The sequence below is a fragment of the Stomoxys calcitrans genome, chromosome 2 (genome assembly GCF_963082655.1).
Source record: "Stomoxys calcitrans chromosome 2, idStoCalc2.1, whole genome shotgun sequence".
NCBI classification, from domain to species: Eukaryota; Metazoa; Arthropoda; class Insecta; order Diptera; family Muscidae; genus Stomoxys; species Stomoxys calcitrans.
In genome coordinates, this window is record NC_081553.1 from 26,978,742 (window position 1) to 26,996,958 (window position 18,217).

Here is an 18,217-nt window from a genome sequence, read left to right on the forward strand (position 1 = left end):
GGCGGTAAACTAATCTGCGTAGTCATTCCGTTTAAAAACCTTCGAAATATTGGTCATATCGGTTCAGATTTGGATATAGCCCCATGTATACCAATCCCTGTATTTGACTTCTTCAGCCACTAAAAGCCTCAATTTTCATCCGATTTGGTTAACCTCTTAAATGAGGACTTGAATTATAACTTTCAACATCCATGTCAAGTATGATGCAAATCGGTCTATCAATAGATATAGCTTCCATATAATCCGATCCCCGGATTTGACTTCTTGAACCCTTTGAAGCCTTAATTTTCATCCGATTTGGCTGCAATTTAGAACAAAGACTGAAGTCATGCTTCCAACATCCGAGCCATGTATGATCCGAATCGGTTCATAAACAGATATAGCCCCCATGTAAACTGATCCTCGGATTTGACTTCTTGGGCCTTTAGAAGCCTACATTTTCACCTGATTTGACCCAAAAACCTATCTTCTGACTTCCAATATCAGTGCCAAGTTCTATTCGAATCGGTCAATATGGTGATATAGCCCCGCTAGCTATCGATAGCGGTTAAATAATTCCAATACCAATTCAGTTGATAAGGGAACATTTTTAACGAAATCCATGGTGGTGGGTACCCATGATTCGGCCCTGTCGATCTTAGCACGATTTTACTTGTTAAGGACTATAGCATGATTTCAACAGACAGGCGGACCGACATGGCTTGATCGTCTTAGATTTTTTGAACGATCAAGAATTTATATACTTTATGGGGTCGCAGAAGTACGTTCGCAAGATCATCCAGATCACAGAATAATCTTCTCCCTTGCCTCCCTGTCGACCCCGACTTAAGTAATGCAAGTGCTCGATAGGCTCCTCATCATCTTTACCAACTCAACTCATGCAAAAGTCATGGTGCGGTATTCTCATGCGTGAGGCCACCGTAGCTAAAAGGTCAGCATGTCCTCTTATAATGCTGAATGCCTGGGTTCGAATCCCAGCGAGAACATCAGACAAAATTTTTCAGCCGTGATTATCGCCGCCTAATGCTGGCTACACTTGTGAGGTACTTTGCCATTGAAAACTTTTCTCCAAACAATTGTCGGGCTATGGCACGCTGTACGGTCTCGTCTAAAAAAAGGAGGCCCCTTACATTGACCTTAAACTTGAATAGGACAGCACCCATTGATATATGAGAAGTCTACCCCTGTTCCTTATTGGAATGTCTATGTGCAAATTTGCAATTTGACGTTATGCGGATTATTGCACAATGTCCGGTTATGACCCTGTCAAAAGCTACCTCTTATCGAACGCCAGTAACTCTTTCGTCCTTCTCTAGGGTGCCTTAACGATGCGACAAGCACCCGCCACCGATCCCACTCTGGTCACCTTCTCTACTTTGTTCGGTAGTTCGACAAATGACATGTAGGCAAGACCGGTGACTTATTCGCCCAGCTCAGACGAACCCCTCCTAGCGCTTTCGTCCGCCTCTTTAATCCCCTTACCAGCCTACATCGTGGATCCGGAGCCTATCCTAGGATTACATATAATCAGCTACGTACCTCGATCTTACCGCCCTCGAACCCAAGGCCTTGAGCGCCGCCATATTGTCCACAAAAATCCTGAGTTTTGAGGGCGTAATGACACAAACCTCTGACTGAAAGACCGTGCATCCATCCGGTGGTCTCAGAGACATATCGATGTTGAGTGAGGGATTGAGGAGTAGACCCTCTATCCCTTCCCCTGAGACTATCTTGAAGCCATCAATGAAGATTGAGGGCTCATCCCCCTCAAACACAGCATTTGTGATGAATGGAGGCATCCTTCCATGAAAAACGAATTGTGAATGTCTTAATCCCAATCGGTACGGATGCCAGATAGTCGATCCACTCCTCAGCCTACCTAGATAGTCGAAGATCCTTCTCAGCCTACCCTCCCCATCAATAGCATCCAGTATGGAGCTGTGGTTTCACATGTCCTACTTCAACATGCCGAGCTCCCACAGACTAGGAGCGACTTTGGTGGCGCAGTTCCGAATATATGGTCCAATGGGCTGCAAATCCAACATAGACTCTAGACGTGCATGCGGTGTGAATTATAGTGTCCCTGTGACTCCAGCGCATGCAAGTTTCTGGACTTTCTCAAACTCCCTTGTACGAGTCATCTTGTCCACTGCCCTCCATCATACCAGTGCCCTGTAGGTCAGTACTGTTGCCACAATGGTAGTATACATCCAATAAATCATCTTGGGGGTCCGTCTCCACTTCTTACAGAAAATCCTCCGGCAAGAGTGAAAGCGCACAGTGCTTATGGCTCATTTCTTGCGTATTCTTTTCCCAGGACTGCTTCGAATTGAGGATTATGCCAAGATACCCCGCTTCCTTAGACAGCTGCAGGGTGATACCGTCCAAGGGGGAAGTCTGAGCTCCGGTATCTTGTAACCGCAAGTGAAGAGCGCCAGCTCTATCTTCTTTGGGTTGGTCCACAACCCATTTCTGCTAGCCCATCGCGACATTCTCCTCAGGGTCTATTTCATGAACTCGGTAATCGTCGACAGAAACTTGCCACGCACCAGCAACACGACGTCGTCGTGATTATCTTCGTGCCATCTCCGTCGAGACCCAACAGGGATTCATTCATCACGAGGTTCCATAAAATCGGAGAGAACACCTCACCCTGGATCGTTTCTATTAACACTGACCTTCTAACCACAGTATCTTCCAGGTTCGCATTGAAAATCCTGCTACAAAGAATATTAATAGCCCACTGGGTGATAATGGGGTGGATTCCCTTCCGGTCTAGTGCCGCGACTATCGATCCTATATCCACGTTATTATGGGTCCCCCCCAATATGGCGGCCTTCATAGAGAAAAAATATGCCTTGTGAGAACAGGTAGAGATATCTCCTTGAATGTGACTTTGATAATGGCTAGAGTTGAGGTGTTAGCGAGATCGTGTGTAAAATTTCGAGGCACCATGTTGTCTGGGCGCCTTTTATCAGGGCCCTTAAATTGGTCACTTCGGTATTTCGGAAATTTGTTGGGGCAGCCAATTCTTTAGAAATATCGAGGTGACCAATTTTAGGGCCCTGCCAAAAGGTGCGCAGACAATCTGGGGCCTTGAAATTTTGTACACGATATCGCTAACACCTCAGCTCTAGCCATTATCAAAGCCATATTCAAAGGTAGATAACCTGTTCTCACACAGCATATTTTTTACTATTTTTCTAAACCATTATAAATTTCAAAGAGATATCTCTACCCGTTGCCACACGGCATATTTGTTACCAGTTTTTGTTTCGATTTTCTCCCAATGTGCGTTCAGTCCCTCTCTCATCTTCAGGTCTCTCAGTCGTTCCAGTTCCAGTGTTTTGAGTAAAAACGATGACAGACTAAGGGGTTTTAATCCTGTGCTGTGGTTTATTTTCCCGACTTTCGGATAAAACCACCCTGATCTCCCTCCATGTTCTTGGTAAGTAGGACCATTCTCGCCCCGAATATTCGTTCTAGCCAGGGCTAAATGACTCCAAGGGACTCTTGCAGCAGTACCGGGATAATACTGTCAGTTCCTGCCAATTTAAATGGCAGGAAAGTATGGACTGCCCATACTACCTTCTCCTCGTCAACTATGTCCCAGATGAGGTCATCCGGCAAGGTCGCATATGTAGGTGTAACGATATCTTGATTGCCGATTTCTTTCCGGCTGCCCGGAAAATGCGAGTACGAAGGTGTAAAGCTAGGCGCTTGAAATTTAGTACAAATACTTCCTATTAGTCTAGGTCAGCTGGGATTTTAAATGGGCCATATTAGTCCATGGTTTGATATAGCCCCCATATACACTGATACCCGGTCTATACTTCTTGAGCCTCTAGAACGCGCAAATCTTATTCAATTTTGTGAAGTTTTGAGCTATAATGCTTTCCATAACTCTCAACATACATGCCAAGTAACCCATATCCATATGGCACTTCTTCAGCCTCTAGAGGGAGCTGTTCTTGTCACTTTTAGCTGAAATATTGCAGAGCGCAAATCTTATCCGATTTTGTGTAATTTTGGGCTATAATTCTTTCTATGACACTCAACATATATGCCAAGTAACCGATCTCCAGATAGCACTTCTTCAGCCTCCAGAGGGCGCTGTTCTTGTCAGATTTAGCTGAAATATTGCACAAAATCTTACATTATGATCTTCAGCTTATGTGCCAAATATGGTTTGAATCGGTCCATAACCTAATATAGCTGCCATATAAACCGATATCGGGATTTTTCGCCTTGAGTCATTTAGTCATTCCGTTTGTAATACATCGAAATATCCATTTTCGACTCTACAAGGTATATATATTTCGGATCGTTGTAAAATTCTAAGACAATTTTACGATGTCTGTGTGCATGTCCGTCTGTCCGTCCGTCAGTTGTAATCACTCTATAGAGCCTTCAACAATTGAGCTGAAATTTGGCACAGATACGTTTTTTTGATGCACGCTGGTTAAGTTCTTGAACGGGCCAAATCGGACCATATTTGGATATAGCTGCCATATAGACCGATCTGCCGATAAAGGGTCTGAAGCCCATTAAAGCTTTATTTTTTAACCGATTTCGTTGAAATTTGAAACAGTGAGTAGTGTAAGGCCTACCAACATCTGATCAAAATATGGTTCAGATCGGACCATATTTTGATATAGCTGCCATATAGACCGATCTGCCGATAAAGGGTCTGAAGCCCATAAAAGCCCTATTTATTACCCGATTTCGCTGAAATTTGAATCAGTGAGTAGTTTTAGGTCGCCCAACATCTGGTCAAAATATAGTTCAGATCGGTTTATATTTAGGTATAGCTGCTATATAGACCGATCTGCCGATAAAGGGTCTGAAGCCCATTAAAGCTTTATTTTTTAACCGATTTCGTTGAAATTTGAAACAGTGAGTAGTTTTAGGCCTACCAACATCTGATCAAAATATGGTTTAGATCGGACAATATATTGATATAGCATACCATATAGACCGATCTCCCGATAAAGGGTCTGAAGCCCATTAAAGCTTTATTTTTTAACCGATTTCGCTGAAATTTGAAACAGTGGGTAGTTTTAGGTCGCCCGACATCTGATCAAAATATAGTTCAGATCGGTTTATATTTAGGTATAGCTGCCATATAGACCGATCTTCCGATAAAGGGTCTGAAGCCTATAAAAGCTTTATATTTTAACCGATTTCGCTGAAATTTGAAACAGGTGGTAGTTTGTGGCCTCCTAAAATAGGACCCAAATATGGTTCAGATCGGACTATATTTTGATATAGCTGCCATATAGACCGATCTGCCGATAAAGGGTCTGAAGCCCATAAAAGCCTTATTTATTACCTGATATCGCTGAAATTTGAAACAGTGGGTAGTTTTAGGTCGCCCGACATCTGATCAAAATATAGTTCAGATCGGTTTATATTTAGGTATAGCTGCCATATAGACCGATCTGCCGATAAAGGGTCTGAAGCCCATTAAAGCTTTATTTTTTAACCGATTTCGTTGAAATTTGAAACAGTGAGTAGTTTTAGGCCTACCAACATCTGATCAAAATATGGTTTAGATCGGACCATATTTTGATAAAGCTGCCATATAGACCGATCTGCCGATAAAGGGTCTAAAGCCCATTAAAGCTTTATTTTTTAACCGATTTCGTTGAAATTTGAAACAGTGAGTAGTTTAAGGCCTCCTAATATAGGACCCAAATATGGTTCAGATCGGACCATATTTTGATACAGCTGCCATATAGACCGATCTACCGATAAAGGGTCTGAAGCCCATAAAAGCCCTATTTATTACCCGATTTCGCTGAAATTTGAAACAGTGGGTAATTTTAGGTCTCCCGACATCCACCCCGAATATGGTTGGGATCGGACTATATTTAGATATAGCTGCCATGTAGACCGATCTGCCGATAAAGGGTCTGAAGCCCATAAAAGCTTTTTTTTTTATCCAATTTCACTGAAATTTGAGACAGTGAGTAGTTTTAGGCCACCCGCCATCCGACCCAAAATATTGTAAAAATAGGACTGTATTTAGATATAGCTGTCATATAGACCGATATGCCGGTTAGGGGTCTGAAGCTCATATAAACTTTATTTATTACCTGATTATGTGGAAATTTGAAATACAAAATTCAACAGTGACTTATATTTATAAGACCACTCAATATGCCCGTGACGAATTTGGGTGCATAAGTTATCCAATTTTCATCGGATTGTGAAGAAAGGGACTTTACGAGATGGTGGGTATCCAAAGTTCAGCCCGGCCGAACTTAATGCCTTTTTACTTTTTTTCTTTTATTTTAGATCTTATTTTTTATCCTTACCTAATTTCATATTCACTCTCTCCCTCTCTCTCTCTCTCTGTACAGGGTTGGACCAACAAAGAAATGCTCAAAGAACTGGATCAGGACAATCCCGCAACACCAGCCGAAAAGCCAACATTCCGCAAGGCACGACCATCCCGCAAGACAACACGTTGCTGCAATAACTGCACCTGCAAGTGTTCCGGTCCAGGTCCTGCAGCACCTCCCGTGATAACTAGCCCCCTTAAACCCATGCATAAACCACCAGCCCCACCAGCTCAGCCACTCAAAGTAAATTGCGAACCCAAACCAAAGATATGCCCACGTTTGTTGCGTCACAACAACAAGGCAACTGCCGACATGACTACCGACAATAGCGCCAATCCCAGCTCTCGACTCGATGCTGTGGCCAATGGCAACGGTGTGGAGTTGGTGCCATTGCTGGCACGCCGTCGAGCCTATAATCGGCCCATAAGTCTCTCGACCACGGACATCACCAAACACACGCCGTCGCATGATAGGTACGCATGTAAAATGCCCCCACACTGCTACCACAGCAACATCTGCCTTAACAGCAGCCGCAATCATAAACTCAATAACATTGCCACATGTTGCTTGAAAAAGTTCACTTTGCATATTCGTTAGTTTTGCTAGTTGCTAGAAAGTCATGATGCGAAAAAAAAACAACAAAACTACCACACACTTTTAAACACCCACATTAATTCATAAAAAAACAGATAAAACTTAATTCCAGAAAATTGAAAACGTTTCATTCTATATGGAAAAACAAAATCCAAGATATTCATATTAGGTGAATACTTGAAAAAAAAAGGAATTGTGAAATTTTTATATATACAGAGAGATTGGCTACATATCATCTGAGCATGTTTCCCATTATTTGATGACATTGTAGTTAGTTGTAGTTATTTGCCATCATATAAATTAAAACCAAAAAAAAAATTTAGTCAAATGCATGTAACTTTCTTCGCCATAAAACTTATTTTACTCAAGTTAATCTTTTCATGTGCAACGTGTTTAAATATTGAACTGCAAAATTATAAGGTTAAAATTTTCAGCCAAATTGCATGAGAATAATGCCTTGTTGAGCCTCAAGATATATAATCGGGAAATCGCACAGTTAATCTGTATGTCAATGAGTCGAATATCTAGAATAGTCTCCACAGGCCTAGTGGGCGTTGTCCTCATCGCTCCGCCTATGCCAGGACAACATGTTCTCTGAACCTGTTGTATGGTCCTCATGTTGCACTTATTCTCCATAGCAGTCCACCAAACTATTGAGCCGTAACTAAGTATTGGTCTAATCACGCTCCTGTAGAGCAAGTGGACTATCCACGGCCCACAGGCCCCATTTCGAGCCTACGGCCCGTCTACATAGTGCCCAACATCTGTGAGCCTTCTCAGTACGCACCTTAATGTGACACTACCAATTAAGTTTCCTATCCAAGTTCACTCCTTGCAAGATGTCGAAATCGTTTTGTTGAAAAATCGTCTTCCTCGTAAACAGACATATTTCAGTCTTTTCTGAGGTAACATTGAGATCGTCTTCCTCGTGAACAGACATATTTCAGTCTTCTCTGAGGTAACATTGAGACCCCTGGGTCTGGCCCAGTTATATGCCATATGCAAGACCCTTTTGGTCCTTCTGCATAGCTGGTTCGAATGCTTACCCCTTAGAAGTATTACAACATCGTCTGCTTAGCAGACGGATTTAAATCCCTCCTCAGTCATAGGCTATTTATGGTGCTCACTCAAAGTAGTGGCGACAAATTTCCCCTATGTGGCGTGCCCTGTAACACTTTCTCCCTTATATTTATTGTATATCATGGGACCCGCAATTCTTCCACCTGTTCCTTAGCATGTGGTCTATCCAGTCTTTAAGGATCAGGTCCACCCGGCCTACAGGCCTAAGGATTGAATCAATGTGTTGGTCCGCAAAATTGCAAATTTTGCCCATGAACATTCCACTAAGGAACAGGGGCAAACTTCTCTGCAGTCCGATTCAAGTTTTAGGCTCAATAATAAGGGACCTCCTTTTTATAGCCGAGTCCGAACGGCGTGCCGCAGTGCGACACCTCTTTGGAGAGAAGTTTTACATGGCAAAGTACCTCACAAATGATGCCAGTAATAGGAGGGGAAAACCACCGTTGAAAATTTTTTTCTGATGGTCTCGCCAGGATTCGAACCCAGGCGTTCAGCGTCATAGGCGGACATGCTAACCTCTGCGCTATGTTGGTCCGCACATTGTTAAATGCCCCCTCGATGTCAATGCAAACCGCCAATGTGTACGTCTTGGCATCGAATGATTCTTCCATTTTATGCACAACCTCGTGCAGGGCATTCCCCACCGACCTTCCCTTGACATAGGCATGCTGTTTGTATTTGAGCAGTTCGCTGGAAGTCCTACTCTTTATCATGGTATTCACACGTAAGTTGTTTGGTGTCGCATAACTTGCTTTGCTGGGCTTGGGTATAAATACCACCCTTGCTTACTGCCAGGCTTTCGGAGTATATACAGCCATGCTGTGAAAATACAGGTCAGATGGGGCGCTAGATAGTCCGACTCCTTCTGTATTAACGCTGCAATTATTACATCTGGTCCGGGAGACTTAAATGGTTTGAAGCTCCTAAAGGATTTCTTGACCACAAATTCCTTTATGATAAGCCTTCGATCAACTTCATTGTTCCAAGATTTCGGTGTCTCCATAGTCCAGCCGTTTTCATCAAAAGTCTCAAAATATCCTACGTTGTCTCTGCTCTCACTCCCCTGTCGTCGGCTAACGTTTCAGTTTGGACATGGCTTTTTGAGAGAATCTTGTTCATCTTGGCGGCGTCATTAACGCTATCGACGTGTTCACACAAAAGCTTCCGGAAGGCACATTTTGCCGTTTTGCAGATGGGACGCTAGATAGTCCGCCTCCTTCTGTAATAACGCTGCAAATATTACATCTGGTCCGGGAGACTTAAATGGTTTGAAGCTCCTAAATAATTCCTTTCGATCAACTTCATTGTTCCAAGATTTCGGTGTCTCCGTAGTCCCGCCGATTTCATCAAAAGTCTCAAAATATCCTATGTTGTCTCTGCTCTCACTCCCCTGTCGTCGGCTAACGTTTCAGTTCGGACATGGGTTTTTGAGAGAATCTTTTTCATCTTGGCGGCGTCATTAACGCTATCGACCTGTTCGCACAAAAGCTTCCGGGAGGCACGTTTTGCCGCGCTGGTAATTTTATTGTACTCCTTGAGCAGTGCGTAGTTCACATCGCAGTAAACTTTCGTTTTTTACGACGAGGTCTGTTTCACAGTCTGCGGACCTCTTTCCCACATTGTCAACCAGGGTTTATTCTTGGGCTGATTTCTTTTCTTGAAGAGGACAACTTTCTTCCTGACTCCACTATTGCAGTCGTAGTCCTGTTGACATTGTCGTCCCTGTCTTCTATGCTTGGACAATCCCAAGCTTCTTCCGAATTGTGGCCAGTTGGCTTTCGACTTATTACGGAAGCTTCTCGGATTCGGCGCTGGCGGATGTTAAAAAGTCTAACATAAGGCACAGTATCAAATTTCAGTGAAATCGGACTTTAAATGAGCCTTTTAAGGGGCCAACATTTTAAATCGAGAGATCGGTCTATATGGCAGCTATATTCATATCTGATCCGATCTGGGCCAAATTGAAGAGGGATGTCGAAGGGCCTAACACAACTAAATGTCCCAAATTTCGGCGAAATCGGACATAAATGCGCCATTTATGAGCCCAAAACCTTAAATCAAGATATCGGTCTATATACCAGCTATATTCAAATCTGGACCGATCTGAGCCAAACTGAAGAATAATGTCGAGGGGCTTAACTTTACTCACTGTCCCAAATTTCGGTGAAAACGGACAATAAATACGCCTTTTATTGGCCCAGAACCTTAAATGGAGAGATCGGTCTATATGGCAACTATACCCAAATCTGGACCGATCTGATTCAAATTCAAGTAGAATATTGGATGGCCTAACACAACTCACTGTCCCAAATTTGGGCAAAATTGGACAATAAATGCGCCTTTTGTGGGCCCAAAACCTTAAATCGAGAGATCGGTCTATATGGCAGCTATATCTAAATCTGGACAGATCTGTGCCATATTGCAAAAGTATGTCGAGGGGCTTAATTTACCTCACTGTCTCAAATTTCAGCAAAATCGGATAATAAATGTGTCTTTTATGGGCCCAAGACCTCGAATCGGCGGATCGGTCTATATGGGGGCTATATCAAGATATGGTCCGATATAGCCCATCTTCAAACTTAACCTGCTTATGGACAAAAAAATTATCTGTGCAAAGTTTTAGCTCAATATCTCTATTTTTAAAGACTGTAGCGTGATTTCGACAGACAGACGGACGGACAAGTTTAAACTCAATGATTTTTAAAGCCGAGTCCGAACGGCGTGCCGCAGTGCGACACCTCTTTGGGGAGAATTTTTAACATGACCATGCATGACATGGTACCTCGCAAATTTCGCCAGCATTAAGAGGGGTGCCAGGATTCGAATGCATGCGTTTAGCGTCATAGACGACAGTGGCACAAATTCGATATCGAAATTAGGGCGAAATGTCCCCACCCTAAAATGATATTAGAGAGTGAAAGAAAGCGCAGCGGAGCGGGCCCGGTTTGGCTACTCATGGTATAAAAATTATTTCGCATTGTTTTGTTTCAAATCCCATGTATATGCACATGATTTCCAATCAAATGTCATGAGTACTTTATTTTATAACAAAACCATAACCCAAAAGAAAAATTGTGTTTAATTGAAATTTTTTAACATGTTTCTTTTATTCGAAAAAAGAAATATTATTTGAACACCCGTCATAATTATACGATGGACCACTGTACATAAGCTTTGCACTTGACTTGCTTTGTGTGTTGTCCTCTAAATCAATTGTAAATTATATGTGTGTGTATATGTTCTGCTACATTTGTGTGTGTATGTATAATGTTACTCTTATTTTTCTATTCTAACTATCTTCTTTGTTTTTGTGTGCATACTCTTTTCTCTCTATATCTCTCTGTCTCTCTAATTATGCTTATGTATGTGTGTATTTGTTGGAAAAAACAAGAATTGTGACTATTGTAATACAATTGAAATTGAAAAAGAATTGAATGCGTTGCGATAGAAAAATGAAAACAACAACAATAATAACAGCAAATAACAACAATTAACATCAACAATGGTCTGAAACAGTCAAGCAACTGCTCTTTAAGAACTACTCTTCCCCCCTCTCTCTCTCTCTTTATATATAACTAAAACTTTGTAACTTTGCTCTAACTTAAGTTGTATGTGTTTTAGTCTAAAAAAAATTGCAAGTTAATAATTTAGAACTATTTAAGATTTTTTTCAATAGACCATCATAAATAACCTTTATTTCAAATTATTCAATATCAAACCATCACTGCCATTCTCTTCGTTGCAAACCATCATACCACATTTACAACAATGGTCATACATCTGCGCCTTTAACTTACAATCATCAACACCCGTGCCTGTACAAAACTAGACTCCATACTTCAGATGGTATTGGAGTGGCTTCGAATTTGCTCTATCAACATGATCTCAATACTCAGGTGTCCATGAAAAGGCGTTCGATCAGTCTGGCTCGCCAGCAGGAAAGGGAACAGTGCAATCAGCATTTTATGACCTTCGATACATTCTGGGGCCGGCCGGGGCATGGGGCCCAAGACATAAAGACTAGAAAATTAAAGTTGAACAATTTGCTCTATGGCACACCAGAATGCACCTCTGAATAGGAGAGAGAGAAATTTCTCTCTCACAACAAAATCACATCTAAATCACTACACTTAAGACATGACATTGTAGTAGTAAAATAAAACACATGACATAAGAAAATGTAAATCAGACAAAATAATAAAGCTTGCCCTTAAGTCAATAACCTTTACATTGCCATCATCCCCCATTAAGGCTAACCTTATGGTGTTCAAATGAAAAAAACAGACATGGAATCCTATCCAGTCCTTAGTTGTTTCTAAATGTTTAAGCCTCAGTCATTTGGAAAAACTTTTATCAACTTTCCTCGCCGAAAGATGGTAAAAAGTTTTATTCACCTGCAACATGTCAGACCACAACAAACAGAAAAACCGGAAGCTTTAGTTTATATCTAATAAACTTTAAGAGAGCGTAAAGTAATACGAGCATATAAGTAGCTAAGCGAAAACAAAAAAAAAACTCTAAGAAAATATTGTTATCTATGTTAATTATGGCTTATTATTTTACGATGTTTCTTTCTTCCTTTAACCACTATTATTCTTGCCATCAGTTTAAGAATGTATCCCCGAAAGAAAAGCGATTCTCAAATGATTGCGTTACTTAAAATGTAAATAAATAAATGTATGAACAGAACAATTACATCGAAATAAATATAAAATTTGATACTAAACTTCCGTATTTAATGTTTATATCATAAAGGTCCAAACAGGCAAGTAGTATTGTATTGGGTTGCCCAAAAAGTAATTGCGGATTTTTTTAAATGAAAATAAATGCATTTTGAATAAAACTTAGAATGAACTTTAATCAAATATACTTTTTTTACACTTTTTTCTAAAGCAAGCTAAAAGTAACAGCTGATAACTGACAGAAGAAAGAATGCAATTACAGAGTCACAAGCTGTGAAAAAATTTGTCAACGCCGACTATATGAAAAATCCGCAATTACTTTTTGGGCAACCCAATAGTAGACAAAATATGAATTTCAAACAGGCGGTTTAACTGAGAAACTTACTTTCTGTTGGCAGAAACTAAGAAGAACTTTGGATACCCACCACCTCGGGTATATATGTAAACCACCTTCGTAAAAATCCCGTGAATAAGGCATACCTTATGCCCCATGGCAACTATATCGAAATATGTTCCGATTTGGACCACAAACTTAGAAGTACAAGTCATTGTTCAATTGTGTATAACAAAATATTGGTCTTTTTAGGAGCTAGATATAAAAATAAACCAATGTGAACCATATACGATACGGATGTCGAAAATCCTGACATAAGTCACTGTGTCAAATTCCAGGGAAATCGGATTATAAATGCGTCTTTTATGGGCCTAAGACCCTAAATCGGCGGATCGGTCTATATGGCAGCTATATCCAAATCTAACCCGTTCTGGGCCAAATTGAAGAAGGATGTCGAGTAGCTTAACACAACTCACTGTCCCAAATTTTGGCAAAATGGGGCAATAAATGCTGCTTTTATGCGCCCAAGACCTTAAATCGAGAGATCGGTCTATATGGCAGCTATATCTTAATCTGGACCGATCTAGGCCAAAATGCAAGAAGATGTCAAAGGGACTAATACAACTCACTGTCCCAAATTTCGGCGAAATCGGACAATAAAACCCCTTTTATGGGCGCAAGACCTTAAATCGAGAGATCGGTCTATATGGCAGCTATATCCAAATCTGAACCGATTTGGACCAAATTGAAGAAAGTTGTCGAAGAGCCTAATGCAACTCACTGCCACAAATTTCGGCGAAATCGGATAATAAATTCGTCTTTTATGGGCGCAAGACCTTAAATCGAGAGATCGGTCTATATGGCAGCTATATCCAAATCTGAACCGATCTAGGCCAAAATGAAAATGTGGTAAATGTGGCTTTTATGGACCTAAGACCCTAAATCGGCGGATCAGTCTATATGACAGCTATATCCAAATCTGAAACGATCTGGGCCAAATTGCAAGAAGATGTCAAGGGGCCTAAAACAACTCACTGTCCCAAATTTCAGTAAAATCGGATAATAAATGTGGCTTTTATGGGTCTAAGACCCTAAATCGGCGGATCGGTCTATATGGCAGCTATATCCAAATCTGGACCAATCTAGGCCAAAATGAAAAAAGAAATTTGGAAGGACCTAACACAAATTACGGTCCTTAATTTCAGAAACGTCGGATGGTAAATGTGGCTTTTATGGGCCTAAGACTCTAAATCGGCGGATCGGTCTATATGGCAGCTATATCCAAATATTGCTCGATCTGGGCCAAAATGAAGAGGAATTTCGAAGGGCCTAACACAACTCACTGTCCCAAATTTCAGCAAAAACGAAAAATAAATGTGGCTTTTATGGGCCTGATACCCTATATCGGCGGTTCGGTCTATATGGCAGCTATATGAAGATATAGTCCCATATAGCCCATCTTCGAACTTAACTTGCTTATGGACAAAAAAGAATCTATGCAAAGTTTCAGCTCAATATCTCTATTTTTAAAGACCGTAGCGTGATTTCAACAGTCAGACGCACCGACATGGCTAGACCGTCTTAGATTTTTACGCTGATCAAGAATATATATAGTTTATAGGGTTGGAAATGGATATATCGATGTATTGCAAACGAAATGACGAAATGAATATACCCCCATCCTTCGGTGGTGGGTATTATAAAGAAAACCTAAAATGAATTTAAATTTTGTTAATATGAAATTTATTTGGAATTTCAAACAGCGGTGGTTATCTCCTCTGCTGGCGACATTTGTGAGTTACTATGCCACGCATAGAGGTGTCGCTCTGCGAGACGCCGTAAAAAGGAGGCGCCTTATCATTGAGCCTTAACTTGAATGCTGGCGACATTTGTGAGTTACTATACCACGCATAGAGGTGTCGCCCTGCAAAACGCCGTAAAAAGGAGGCGCCTTATCATTGAGCCTTAACTTTAATCGGGCAGCACTCATTGATATATGAGAAGTTTGGCCCTATACCTCGATGGAATGAATGTTCATGGGAAAATGTGGAAAATAAGTTTAGAACAATTTTTTTTTTGGAAAATTTTGTTTAAAAGGCAAAATTTGCCAATTTTTGGTGAAGAAATAGAATTTTATTGAGATTCCATTGCAGAATATTGTCCGGCTCTGCATCATTCTACTTATCGCCTTTCTATTCAAAGAATAGGATAGCAAAAAGTATTTAAAAGTCTGTAAAACTTTGGTGTTGGTATACATATTTGAATGGCTATCCGTATCAAGATTTCTGGTTCGCCATGAAACTTCTTCAGCAGATTTTGTCAAATGAATCAATCAATGCTGCTCTAGACTGCAAAACAGCTGAACTGGTTTTCATGAAATTTTCACATATGGTAGAGTTTGAGCCCCCGGTGAAAATAGGGTAATATACTTTTTGATATTAGTAGGGGGAGCGGACGCTCCCCTTTACCCCAATTTCAAAATCACCAGAACTTGAAGCGAAGTTCGATTTAAGCGAAATTTTGTATGCCACATTATGATTTTTAGGCTATGCGGTCTTCGAAATCCGTGCAGATGCCCGGCAATAAAACTTGAAAGCAGTAGTCTCTCAAGCGTCTTGGCTTCTGTTGAGAGAAATGAGGTCGGTCTGTACCACTCCTCCTTACTAGGATCGTTTCCAGGCACCAATAGACATCGGATACTGTAAAAGTGTTCAAAGACAGTTTGAGCACAGTCGTAAGTTACTCGATTGCAGGTAGATCCAGATTCTTCAGTGTAGATATTCCGTCGTGATCAAACGCCTTGGCGCCACGGATAACATTCGTAACATTGTGCACGGTAAATTGTAATGGCTGTCCTTCGGCCACAGACCTCGGATACGACGAATGGCTCTACTTCTAGCCCTATCACTCTCGGGATGCACTATAAATTGACGGTTGAACAACCTGGCGCACCTCTTCGGATTAGTCACAGTGACATCGCCAAAAGTGACTGAGGTCCTGTCATCCCGCCTACCGAGGTTCGAGAGTGACTTAACAGTGGAACACAGCTTGCCTAAACCGGTATCTAAGTAACATTGCTCCAAGTGTTCCAGCTACAAATTCAGCTTATGTTCGTTGACTACCCTGTTTATTTTCAGATTCAGCTCACTGATTCTGGGGTTAGTGAGGTCCGTGCAATGAATCCCATCATGCTAGTCTGCAAGTACCACTGCCTGTGCCGGGAAAAAGGGTCACACTTAGGGTATTCGACCGGCAGGTATAAAGCGAGCGGCTGCTGCGTTAATAATGCCTCGGAATTTCCTTTCGGCAACTACCACATTTAAGGGGTGTCAGTGCACTGAAGCGTCGATTGGAGTACTCTCCGAAGCCGACCCAATTGGCCTTCTTCTGAGTGATTAACGTCCGGTGCTCCAAGGTTATGAAGTTGGATGGTTGGTCGATGGTGAGAAATATGGGAGGTGGTCTGATCCCAAAAAAATGACGGCATGCCAGTATACGTCATCCAGTAGATCAGGAGATGCAATGGAAATGTCTGGCGAGATGCTGCACCTCCTCGTAATCGTAGTGGGGGCATCCTCATTCAGCGCGCAAAACGTGGAGCCTTCAATTTGACTTCAAACCTATCCCCCGCTGGTCGTTACCTAGAAGAGAATGCCATGAAACGTGATGCGCATTAGAACCAGACCATGACGTTTCCTAGAACCAGATGATTAATGCCAGACAGTAGCCTACTTATGTTGGGCTTGTAAGCTTAGCTTAGGCTTGTAACCCGCGGTATGTTCACCTTGTATACTTCTATCACGGCAGTACCGGACCTGACTGTTATCCCCAAACACTCCATGTTGGGGTCAATAGCTCCACTCGTAGGCGAGTATGGTCTATACTGCACGAAATGACGTATCCAGAAGGCCAATCCCCCACATCAATTCCTTTGCGATCCCTACATAGCACATTGGCTGCACGAGTTGGTCAGCTCTGTCTCCTGGATCGTTGCAACCAATATATTTTTCCGACTCATAAAATTTTCTATTTCGTTGATCTTGCTTCGCAAACCATTGCAAATCAATTGCAAGATGGACATTAAAAGACACACAAGATGAACTTGCCGACATTGACCCAGACAATATTGGGTCTGGGGGGATGCTGTTGCGTACATTGCCGCACGGGAGGGGTCACAAGGTCTACCGGCGAGGACGCAGAAGGCGACGACGACGACGCTTGTGACCCACTGCTGTCTATGTTCCCGTAGTGACGTAAGTCCAGAAAAGGTCGGAAATGTACCCACTACATGCACCGGTAACACTTCACAGTTGAAAGATGAAAGACGCAGTTCTGGCGAACTGAATAGAACCATTGTCCAGTGTTCTGAAACGGACCAGAAGCGTGCGGAGAAGGTACTCCGGGATGTGCATCTCCCACGACGAAAAACGTTTATTGCTATAAAATACTCTTCAACTTTTTGACAAATGCAAAAACCTTTTCTTGAATATCCCCCCATTTTGTCATTTTTCATGGTTCTCAACAGTTACTCTACCTAGTTGGCTGTTATTGCATGCAAACACATACAATGCCTTTAACATTACCTTCACAGTTTGAAAAGCACTGATAAACAACATAAAGCTCTCTTCCAATAACATTACCGGTAACAGAGTGTGGATTCCAAAACAAAACATAACGCTGTTAGCTTCATGTAACAGCATGTTAGGCGATGTATATTAACATGATTATGAAGTTGTCTTTACTCTGCATTGGAGTACAACAACAACACTAACAACATGGTAACAAACAAAACAAGCCAGCAAAGCAGCAACACTACTACATGTTCATGTGACCACACCAAACGCACATGTACAACACAAAGTGACGATGTAAAACCAACCGACTACTGAAGAAGTGAAATGAAATGAAGGCAGCAACAGCAGCAAACAAACGAAAGGCCCAACGAACGATGGTGGCCTGCTGTGCGCCATATCAGCAAATCGTGTCATCATCATAGTAAGTAACGGTAGTTGCCGAAAGCCAGCTATGAGTTGGGCATTGCAGATGGTTGCTGGTCTGCTGTTGTCGTTCTTTGTTGTCGGTGATGATGGTTGATGGTGATGCCAATGATGATGATGGTGGTGCTAGATGGACCAACTAACAACCTACCCTACCAAAAACAGACTGCCGCCGACGGAAGA

The 18,217-nt window shown here is 41.8% G+C and overlaps 2 protein-coding genes across 5 annotated transcripts in view; both read left to right on the top strand.

Moving 5' to 3' along the window:
* Window positions 1-11,497, top strand: part of LOC106094095 (uncharacterized) — a 22,408-nt gene extending 10,911 nt beyond the window's left edge. For 3 of the 4 annotated variants that reach the window (XM_013261282.2, XM_013261283.2, XM_013261284.2), the window contains one exon: window positions 6,366-6,978. In XM_013261282.2, coding sequence (XP_013116736.2) covers window positions 6,366-6,944 — 579 coding nt within the window. In that variant the 3' untranslated portion in view covers window positions 6,945-6,978. Of the gene's footprint in view, window positions 1-6,365; window positions 6,979-11,412 lie in introns of those variants that run through there. The other variant, XM_059363179.1, reaches the window with a different exon arrangement.
* Window positions 11,498-11,707: 210 nt separating this feature from the next.
* On the top strand, window positions 11,708-12,653 carry LOC106094094 (uncharacterized; the record flags this gene model as incomplete). Its single annotated transcript, XM_013261281.2, has 1 exon — window positions 11,708-12,653. A coding segment is annotated over one exon (393 nt), but the record flags the coding sequence as incomplete, so codon positions are not given.
* Between the last annotated feature and the right edge of the window lie 5,564 nt (window positions 12,654-18,217).